Raw genomic sequence first — 11,934 nt, 5'->3', positions numbered from 1 at the left:
AGGCTGGGAGGAGGCGGAAACTTGTTTTTTTTCCTTTTCTCAATAAAAAAAAACTGAAAAAGAAAAAAAAATTAATAATTAGACAAAGTCTAAATGAAATACATATCTTTTTTCTTACCTAGGAAGAACTGGTTCACCAATTGAGAGAAGTGAACATAAGAAATACTTTGAAAAAATGTTACAATCATCAAATGATTAATCATCAACCCATAAATTCTCAAATGTTTAAAATAAATACTTTCACAAATATATATATATATATATCAAATACCAATTATTCCACATTCCTAATTTTCCTCAGGCCCCAAATGCTGGCTTTGACACCTCATCCCTAGTACATGGATCTTTACAACAACCGAGAATAAACACTGTGGTTGCTCTGCTGTGACAATCTTGTCCAAATGTAACATCTCTTGCCTAGATCCCTCCTGCTTTTTCCTGCTCACTCTCCTGCTGTGGGATGATAATGTTCTTGTACCCTGTAAAGATTATCACTCATATTGGGGTCTGATTGGCTAGTAGTCAGGCAGGAAGTATAGGTGAGGTAACCAGACTAGGAGAATTCTGGGAAGAGGAAAGGAGAGACACAGTTGCCAGCCAGACGCAACGGAAGCAAGAATGCCTCACTGAGAAAAGGGACCTAGCCACATGACTAAACATAGGCAAGAATTATGGGTTAATTAATTATAAAGTCAGTTAATAATAAGTCTGAGCTGATAGAGCAAACAGTTTATAACTTATATAATCATCTGTGTGTCTATTTGGGACTCCACGGCTACAGGACCAGGTGGAACAGTAACTCCCATCTACGCTCTACATTCCTTCTCGGGCTTTCACTTCTCTTCAGAGTGTTCTCCCATTAGCTCAGGTAGACTGTTTCAGTGGGTGAACCCATCATGGTCTTGACCTCTTTCCTCATATTCTCATCACTCCCACTCTTCAGCTGGACTTTGGGAGCTCAGTCCAGTGCTCTGATGTGGGTCTCTGCCTCTGTTTCCATCAGTTGCTGGATGAAGGTTCTATGGTGATATTTAAGATCCAACTCCAGCCAGACTTGGAAGGAACAAGCATAGAACCAAACTAGTCCCTCTGAATGTGGTTGACAGTTATACAGCTGGGGCAGACTGAGGAGCCACTGACAGTGGCACCAAAATCTATCCCTACTGATGTACTGGCTTTTTGGGATCCTATTCTCTTTGAATGTATACCTTGCTCAGCCTAGATAGAGTAGGGAGGTATAGTAGGAAAGGCGTGGGACCTTCCACAAAGCAATGTGCCTTAACTTCTCTAAGGATTGGATGGGGGTGGCGTGGGAGGGTGAGTGTTAAGAATAGGAGAAGGGGAGGGAAGTGAGAACTTGGATTGGTAATTTTTAAAAATCTAATAAAAAAGAACGCTCTCGATAGTTATCATATTTGTCTGTCTGTCCATCAGTCCACCAGTCTATCTACCTACCTACCATATGTGTGTGTGTGCACCATGTGTAAACATGCATGCCTCAGAGGCCGAGGGTGATGGGCCATTAGAACTGGAATTACAAGTGGTTATGTTCTGTCAAGTTCTGAACAGATTCAAGTGAGATGTTTCCAGGATCTGTGTGCAGTACTGGAAGTAGAGAAAGAAACTGTTTGGTTCTGAGCAGACAGCGCAGACACTCAGGCAGTTTCCACTTCCATTTGTCTTTGGGCTTGTCAGGGTTTGCTCTTCCATTCCTGCTTTTAATTTGTGCCACTACATTTGTCTCCCTGACACTCGCCACCCCACTCTTCTATCCGCCCTTGGTTGCCTCCACGTTTATCTTCCTTTATCCTCTTAACAGTGATGAGCCAGACAAGGGCACTGAGTTCCAACTAATCCCCCATTTTTACTATAATTATTATATCCTTCCACTCAAGTGTCTCCTTTCTCTGTCAGACATTTTCATTGGTTTATTATTATTTGTGAGTATGCATGTATATATGTGTATGCACATGGATGTATGCCTGTTGAGGCAAGCAAACAACCAGAGAAAGTACTGTCCACAATTTTTGGTGAAATCAGTATAGTATTCACAGACACAAACATATTAATCTCACTTATAAAGAATCATTTTTTCCTTTTTTTCCAGATTTTATTTTGTTAATTTGACAAAAGCAATAAAGTTTAATTGTAGAGACTTTATCAGTGGGGTTGAATTTTGATAGGCCAGTTTCTTTGGAAGTTCCAGGACAGCTAGGAATGTTAACACAGAGAAACCCTGTCTCGAAAAATATAAATAAAAAAAATACATGGAGAAAACAAAATGTTATATGACAAAGTCAAATTTAAACAGCACCTATCCTCAAATCCAATCTTACAGAAGGTGCTAGAAGGAAAATGCCAACATAAGGAGACTACATTCATGAAAACACAGCAAATTATCAAAATCAAAAGAAGGGAAACACACACACACACACACAATCACCACCAACAACAAAATAACAGGAATTAACAATCATTGGATTCAATTCACCAATAAGAAGACACAGCTAACAGAATGGATGTGAAAACAGGATCCATCCTTTTGCTGCATACAAGAAACATACCTTGACATCAAAGACAAACAGTATCTCTGAGTAAAGGGTTATACAAATATTTTTCAAGCAAATGGACCCAAAATCAAGCTAGTATAGTAATTCTAATATCTAACAAAATAAATTTCTGATCAAAACTAATCAAAAGACATGGGGAAGGAATATTACTGAATTCATTTTATGAGCCACAGGCACCCTGATACCCAAACCACACAAAGACTCAAAGAAAGAGAACTATAGACCAATCTCACTGATGAACATTAATGCAAAAATACTCAATAAAACACTAGCAAAAAAACCCATCATAAACAAGTAGGCTTCATTCCAGAGATGCAGGGATAGTTCAACATATGAAAATCTGTCAATGTAATTCACCATATAAACAATTGAAAGAAAAAAAACCAAGATAATCTCATTAGATGCCAAAAAGCCTTTGATAAAATCCAACACCCCTTCATGATAAAAGTATTGGAGAGATTAGGGATACAGGGAACATATCTAAACATAATAAAGGTAGTTTAAAACAAGTCAATAGCCAACATCAAATTAAACAGAGAGAAACTCAAAGCAGTTGCACTAAAATAAGGAACAAGACAAGGCTGTCCACTCTCTCCGTATCTATTCAATACAGTACTTGAAGTTCTAACTACAGCAATAAGACAACTCAATGAGATCAAGGGGATACAAATTAGAAAGGAAGAATTCAAATTTTCACGAATTGCAAATATGTGATAGTATACATAAGTGACCTTAAAAGTTCTATCAGGGAACTGATAAAGACAGATTCACTGAACCTGATAGAAGAGAAAGTAGAGAATAGCCTTTAATGCATTGGCACAGGAGAAACTTCCTGAACAGAACACCAATAGTACTGACACTAAAATTGACAATTAAAAAATTAAATGGGACCTCATGAAACTAAAAAGCTTCTATAAAACAAAGCACACCATCAATAGGAAAAAATGGCAACCAATAGAATGAGTAAAGGTCTTCACTAACCCCACATCTGACAGATGGCTGATTTCCAAAATAAATAAAGAACTCAAAAAACTAGATATTACAAAACAAACAATACAATTAAAAACGGGGTACAGATCTAAACAGTGAATTCTCAAGAGAAGAATCTCAAATGGCAAGGAAACAATTAAAGTTCAACATCCTTAGCCATCAGGGAAATGCTGAGATTCCATCTTATACCTATCAGAATGGCTAACATCAACAGCACAAGTGACAACTCATGCTGGCAAGGATGTACAGTAAGTGGTACACTTCTACTTGTACAGCCACTTTGGAAATCAATATGGTGATTTCTCAGAAAATTAGGAATCAATCTACCTCAAGACCCAGCTATATCAGTCTTGGGCATATACTCAAAGGATGCACACTCATACCATAAGAATATCTGCTCATCTATGTTCAAAGTAACTTTATTTGTAATAGCCAGAATCTGGAAACAACCTAGATGTCCCTCAAATGAATAATGGATAAAGAAAATGTGGTACATTTACAAAATTGTATTACTCAGCTGCTAAAAACAATGACATCATGAAATTTGCAGGCAAATGCATGGAACTAGAAAAAAAATATCCTGAGTGAGGCAATCCAGATCCAGAAGACAAACATGGTATGTACACACACTAAAAGTAGATATTAACTGTAAAGTAAAGGATAACCATGCTGCAATTCACAGACCCAGAGAGGTTAGGTAACAAGGAGTCACACTTGGATCTCTTTGGTAAGGGGAAGTAGATTTCTTTGGTGGTCTGGGAAAGGTGGGGATGGGAACATAAAGATCATGTGGGGAGTGGGGAGTGAGAGTACTGAAAAGAGAAGACTAGAAAGGGGGCATTTTGGTTTGAGGTAGAAACTTAGAAGTAGAGAAACTCCCAGGAACCTACAAGGATGAGCCCAACTAAGACTCCCAGCAATACAGTGTATGTAGCCTGCATTGGCCATCACCTGTGACCAGGCAATGTATACAATGGCTCTGCTTTTGTTTCCCATCTGTCCAGACCCAAGTAATCACATCAGAAACTGTATTAATTTAGAACACTGTTTGACCAATGACTCAGGCATATTCCTAGATAGTTCCTGCATCTTAAATTAACTCATTTCTATTAATCTATGTATTGCCACAAGGCTGTGTCTTACCGGTCATGTTCTGGCACCTTTCTCCTTCAGCAGCCCCATGGCATCTCCTCAACTCTACCTACTTTCTCTACATATCTCTGTTCTGATTTTCCACCTGGTTTTATGCTGCTAATCCATTGGCCAAAACAGCTTTACTCATCAAGTAATAAAAACAAAACATATAAAGGACATCCCACATCAAAGCAAGATTTTCCGTAGAGGGGGTGGGATACCAACCCAGCCACATAATCTTCAACTACACTGTCCTGCCTATGGGACATGCTGGGTTTAAAGTGGCAGAGACTGTGGGAATGACCAACCAATGAATAATCCAGCTTGAGACTCAAGCCATGAGAGTGAGCCCAACCCTGACACTGTCTGGAGCATCAGGACCCAGAGGCAGGATGGCTCAGAGACCAAGCATGAATGACAAAAAAAAGTCAATGTAATGATGCCTCATGATATTCTGCTATATTCATAGATTGGTGCCTAACCTAATTGTCATCAGAGAGGCTTTATCTAGCTACTGATGGAAAGAGATGCAGACACTCACAACCAAACATTAGGTGGAGCTCAGGGAATCCTACAGTAGGGGAGAAAGAATTGTAGGAGACAGAGGGGTCAAGGACATCATAAGATAAGAAAATCTACAAAAATCAGCTAACGAGGGACCATAGGGGCTCACAGACTGACAATCAGGGAGCCTGTAGGGGACTGACCTAGGTTCTCTGCATATATTTAACAGTTGTGTAGCTTGATCTTATGAAACTCCTAACAGTGGGAACAGAGACTACCTCTGACGTTTTTTTTTTCCGAGACAGGGTTTCTCTGTAGCTTTTGGTGCCTGTCCTGGAACTAGTTCTTGTAGACCAGGCTGGTCTCAAACTCACAGAGATCCGCCTGCCTCTGCCTCCAGGGTGCTGGGATTAAAGGTGTACATCACCACCGCTCAGATAACTCTGACTCTTTTGCTGATTCCCCTGACCAGCCTTAATAGGAAGTGTTTAGCTTAGCCTAACTGCAATTTAATATGCCAAGTTTTGTTGCTATCCATGGGAGACCTGCCCTTTTCTGAGTAGAAAGGGAGGAGGAGTGGGTGAAGGAAGCTGCAGGGGGGAGTAGAGTAGGGAGGGAAAACTGTGAGGAGGTTATAGAAATGAATGAGAGAATTCAGAGAGAAAATACACAGTCATTAAAGAAAGGGAAGGTGAATGAAAGCAGGGGCATGGAAGGAAAGGGAGAGCACACATTGTTTGTGTGGCATCATAATCAGTAACAAAACCCTAAAAGAGAGAAGGGGCATCATCTAATACTGTTTCTAGTATTTGTTGGCATTCTAAAAGCACCCACAAATAAAACTACATTTTTAAGATAGAATGAATATTGGAAAACCAAGACAGTTATCATTAGGTAATGCAGACACGGTTCACTAAAAACAGCAAAATCAAATTTGTGTTAGGAAATCTGAATGTGGAAGAAGGTTCTTTACCTGTAGACAAACCATAATCATGAGAATACCCAATGGGGAAACCCCACTTAAAATACAGTGATGATGCTTAGAGAAAGAGTAACAATGAAAGTCAAGATAACTGAAATGCTTTTTACATTCTCGCACACACACATGTGCACACATGCAGGTACATGCACAAATCATGCACTTGGTTGTCAGAAGACAACTTGTAGGAGTTGGTTCTTTACTTCTACTACGTAGGACCTACAGATCAAAGTCAGGACCTCAGATCTGGCAATAAGTACCTTGAGCTGCTGAGCCATCTGTTGCCCCATGTTTAGTTTTCTGACAGGAAGACAAGAGATTGGAAAGATAGAAGTTCTTCCTAAATTCATTAATAAACTTAATGCATCTCAAATTAAAATACAAGATAACATTTGAACTTTATAAAACTTAACTTTTACCTAAGAAAACATATACATAATAATCAGCATGAACAGCAAGAAGAGAAGAATTTGCCACTAGCTATCAAATCCTTTATCTCTACTGCATGTATTAGCTTTTTGGGATCCTATTCTCTTTGGATGTACACCTTGTTCAGCCTACACGTAGTAGTGAGGGCCTTGGACTTTCCACAAAGCAAAGTGCCTTGCCTTCTCTTAGTATTAGGTGGGGGGGAATATATGGAGGTAATGTGAGGAAGGGAGGGAGTGGGAATTTGGATTGGTATCTTTTAAAACATCTAATAAAAAAGAAACTAAAATAAACAGAAAACAAAATAGGAAAAAAGACCTACACAAACATATATGTAAAATTAAAATATAACAAATGCAGACATTGAAAATGTCTGGAAACAGATGCACCATGTAACAAATAGCATTACACAGATAACCAGCCATTTGGAAAAGGCTAAAGTTGAATTCCTAACTTCTTGCAGCAAAATAAATCCTAGATAGACGAGAACTACAAATAGTAAACGTGAAACAGGAGGGCCAGCAGGAAGTCACGGCAGGGAAAGGCTCCTGACTTTGATCTGGGGAGAACACAGTGGACAGAAACCAGTTCCTGCACATTGTCCTTTGACCTCCCCACATGCCCTGCTCTACACATGCCCATTTGCAGACACACTTCACATACAAACATTAAATAAAGTGTAACTATAACTTTTAAAATGAAAAATGAACAGGAAAATAGCACAAGTGATTATGAAGAGCTAGTTCATATTCTGTGTCGGAGAAAATTTAAGTTGACTATAGAGGAGCAGACAGGACAGGATAGTAACTGTAAAGGCAGTCTCTACTACCCCTCCCCACTGTATTGCAGACGTTGAGAGCAGGAGCAAGAGTATCAGGTACCATAGAGGCACCCTATCATGTCTGAACTCTGAGAGAAGACACAATGTAAAGGATTCTGATAGGATTTGTGATACCAGAAACATTTTTCCTTTTCAATTTTAAAGAGAGTACCACACAACTCCATGAATTTGACAGTCATTAACCCTGTGAAGCCCATCCCCAGAAATAAGAACACACATTTCCATTAACACCAGAAGATCCCTTGTGACTCCTGATATCCATTTCCTCTAGGTTCACAGTGAGGAGTATATACAGCTCTGGTTTCCTGAGATCCCTCCATCGTGTCTACTGAAGTTTCACCATTTCATTATTGTTGACTATTCTGTTGCACAGATACATCACCTCCTAGTTGACATTTAAATCATGTGCAGTCTTCAGCTAGGAGTTAAACTTCCAAAAAATGTGTTTCAGACAGAGTTAATTTTTTGGGAGCATCTAGTTGTGGTGAATTGTATGATAAATGTATATTTAACTTTTCAGAAATTGCCAAGAAATTCTTTAAAGCAATTTTATCATTTATTTTTTATTTTATTACAACCACATGGGTTTCAAATGATCTTCATTTTTGTAAACTGACTTGGTCAATCTGTTTAATTTTGACTAAATGAATGCACAATGACAGCTTACTGTATTGTAGTTTCTATCTTCCTCATGACTAAAAATATTGAGTACCTTTCCTATGTATCCACTGGTCATCAGTACTATACTGTAAAGTTCAATTCTTCCCTTGCTATCCACTGGTCTTGTCATCATCCCACTTTGAAGTTGTAAGAGTTCATTATTTTCTGAGTAACAGCCCATGTACATACATCACAAATGTTCTCTCCAACCCCATAGTCTGTCTTCACTTTCCTAAAGTTTTTTCAATTTAGTTTATCCCCAGCATGTATTTTTCATTTTATGGTTTACATTTCTTGTCTTCCATAAAAGGGAAGAAACAATTAATACTATTTCTTAGTGTTTCAGCAGAAGTCAAAACAAAGTTTGATGTCTCAGAAAAATGTGTAGTTACAGCTTTTTCTTCTAGTGGAATTAACTTCAATAAGATTTGTCTGTGTGACAGTCTTTAAGAGAACTATTTCCATAATCCCAGTGATGCTAAAAGTGTCAAAGAAGCCCTTGAATGCCTGTAGAGCGGAAGCAAGCATTAAAGGAGGAGCTGCAAGCACAAGACACTTTGCCTCTCTAAAGTACTGCCGCAGAACACAGGAGGATGACCAACTCCTAATCGGGGGGTACCCAGCATCTCTGTTGCTATACTTCAGAAGTACAGTGGGGCAATGGGATCCATGACTTTTCTCTTTCTGGTCTCATCACAACGCACTGACCATCTGAGAAATTATTATTTGTAAATAATTATTATTTGCTTTACTGTGAGGCTTTCAGATTAAGAGGAAGTGTACTCAAGGTGAGTGGCAATCAAGGAGCCTCAACTAACTGTGCTTGATTCAAAGTAAGAGAAACCAAACTTCATGCTGAAATGAAGCCTCTGGGGCCTGAGACAGGTGTGTTTTCGACATTCCCTGTTTCTATGTGTATTAAAGTCCTGTTATTTTCCTAAACAGCTCCTTCACTAACCACCAACAACGGCTTTAAATCATTATCTTACCACAGACTCCAACAACATGCATACAGATATTCCTGGGATGACCCTCTGTACCCTTACTTCCTACTTCATCCAGGGTTGATGAGAAAATGTGATTCACAGCAGCAGTTCTAACTCATCACATGGCGTGTACACTTATTTCTTACACCTTTAAATTATATATCCCTGGGACCTAGAGACATTCATGTGAGACAGATAATCAAATACTCAGTTCACAATAGGATCCTGAAGGATTTGAAATATATATTGACCATGGCCGTATACATTCACTAATTAAAAGTTAACTATGCAATGATGGAATTTACCTTAATACAGAGCTTACCTTCTGAAAAACACATTCGTGCAAAATGACTCATTGTAAATGGACATGGTAGTGCACACTTGTAAACCTCAGCACTTGGAGAACTGAGACAGGATCACATTGAGTCTGAGGTCAGCCTGGGCTACACAGTTAAGTTCTAAGCCAGTTTGTGCTGTATTGTGAGACCTTGTCTCATAAACAGACCAGGGAACAAGCAAACAACACTGCACATTCATTAACAACAGACTATGGAGGTGCCTGTATCCATACCTCCTCTCAAAACATTTGCCTGCTTTTCCAAGTCAGCAATTTCCATCTTGATATTTTCTTTCATCAAAATATCTTTTTTCTTAGTTATTTCATACTCATCATTGAAGTCTGTAATTTCCTTAATAAATTTTTCCTCTTCCTCTGCTGCTTTTTTCTTTGTGGCCTCCTGAAAAGCAGAAATAAGTTACCAAATGTACACACTGGTTGCACTATCCTTCAGTGATTTAAAATACAATGATTTGCAGTTATTAGCCAAAGTATCATCATCAGCTCTGTTTTCTGCATCACCAAAAATAGGCTGTGATGACCAAGAACACGTGTTTAAAGACGGGGTCTGTCATACAATATCTTCCATGTGGAAGTTTTATTCTTACAGATTTGGGAGAACTAGTGAAGTAGAAATGCTGACATTTATCATTATGCTTGTGTCTGTGAATTTACTTTACAATCATACATGCTACTTTGTCAATATAATGTATATTCAGGTTGAGGAGTAATAGTGAAATGTGAAAATTACAACCTTCACTCAAAGGAACAATGCTGCTTTATAGGAAAACAAAAAAGTGATTATCTGAAGGCAAATTATACAATAATCTCAAAGTTAGTTCAAAATAAGCTTTTATGTTGTAAATCAAACATCCACAGGGCATAAAAATATGAATTTAATCCTTTGGATAGTGCAAAAATCTAATTTCCTAAGAGCATTAGAAACATTAGTCTTTGTATTTTTATTTTTTGTATTTTTGTTTTTTGGCTGAAGCACCAGCTGTGTGGAATAACTTTTAGAAGCTGGTCATGTCATGAACTGTATTTTTGTTCTTACATATATCTTATGTAAGTTTCCACTTATCTATTGATTGTGTGTACATATATATGCGTATGAGTGTGGACATGCATATTCTGTGGCACACATGTGGAGGGCAGAGCACAACTTGTAGAGGTCAGGTTTCTCCTCCTACCATGCTGGTTTCAGGGATTAAAGGGTCATCAGACTTGGTGGAAAGCCCCTTTTCCCTCTTGCTGGCCCAATTATATTTCTCTGAAAGGTCATCTTATGACTACTCACATCTCCAAACTGGCCTGTACTCGTAACTACTGCTCAGCATGTTGGCTTTGACATAAGATAAAAAGATAAACAATATTTTTCACCCACACCCATAAATATGCCTAAAAGTATAAACCTCTCTGTTTTTCAAGATCATTAAAACTGGGCCTCAACACCAGAGTAATTCAGAGCGGTAGTATTCTTTCTTTTAGGCTCATTACAACTGTAAAAAATTCCTGAATTAAATCTTTGCCAGCACAACTCTTTCAAACTGTGCTACTCTCCCAGTCAATTTCAAACAGCACTTAATATTTTTATTTGAACAGTACTGTCAGCTGATATGCATACAGATAATTTTCTCAAAGAAAAGATGTACATATTTAGATGCCTTTGACACAGTTATTGACTTCGATGTTTCTAGATGGCTAGAGACTTACGAAGGCTTGGAGCAGGGTATCCCTTTGGTTTGTAATTTCACTGTGCTGTCTCTCTAATGCATTTTCATGGGTTTTCAAAAGCTCTAAGAGGAATGATTTTTCAGAAAACTGCTGAACCTTCAAAAGGAAAATACAGAAATCAGAATAAAGCAAATGAATACAAATTTTAGGGGCTCAGTTAACTGAACAGGTCTGCAAATGTAACATTTTCTGTAGTATCTTTAAGAAGGAAAATTAAATTTCCATTCAAGGCCTTCCTGTACGCACTGTTAAAAGTGACTCATAGCAGCGAGTTTACAGTGTCCTTCCCCAGCAGGATCACGGGCTCCTTGTGGGCTCGGCTCGGCTCGTTTATTTTTCCTCACCACATTCAGCAGAACTCACAGATGAGTACTGAGGCCTTCAGACCGTGCACATTGGAATCCACTTCTGGACAGCTGGCTCCAAGGAACAGGCTTGTGAGCCTAGCCTTTAATGGCTGAGCCATCTACACAGCCCTGTCTCATGACTTATAATGAATCAATCACTTACTATGATCGCTAAAAGATGGAATAAAATCTACAGCTCGAACCCAGTCTTGTGACTATAGCTATATGAAATAAGACATAAGTTTGGTTAAATATTCCAAATGTTATTTTGAGAATTCAGTCTTCTAATTTTACTTATTTACTCTGTGGGGGTGTAGACGTAAGTCACAAACGATGCCACAGCAGTTTGGAATTATGATTAATAGGGTACTATTTATTAAAGGGGGAAAAAACTTACAGATCACAGTCAGCCCTCTGTAC

The 11,934-nt window shown here is 38.5% G+C and overlaps 1 protein-coding gene across 1 annotated transcript in view; it reads right to left on the bottom strand.

Annotated features, from left to right (window-relative positions):
* The window catches only part of Ccdc172 (coiled-coil domain containing 172), a 63,137-nt gene that overhangs the window by 27,271 nt on the left and 23,932 nt on the right, over positions 1-11,934 (bottom strand). The window contains exons 3-4 of the mRNA XM_013348139.1: positions 11,147-11,263; positions 9,665-9,830 (exon numbers count right to left, since the gene is read on the bottom strand). Of these exons, the coding sequence (XP_013203593.1) occupies positions 9,665-9,830; positions 11,147-11,263 (283 nt within the window). The remainder of the gene's footprint in view (positions 1-9,664; positions 9,831-11,146; positions 11,264-11,934) is intronic.

The sequence above is a fragment of the Microtus ochrogaster genome, chromosome 8 (genome assembly GCF_000317375.1).
Source record: "Microtus ochrogaster isolate Prairie Vole_2 chromosome 8, MicOch1.0, whole genome shotgun sequence".
Taxonomy (NCBI): Eukaryota; Metazoa; Chordata; class Mammalia; order Rodentia; family Cricetidae; genus Microtus; species Microtus ochrogaster.
This window is presented reverse-complemented; position numbering and strand designations above follow the sequence as displayed.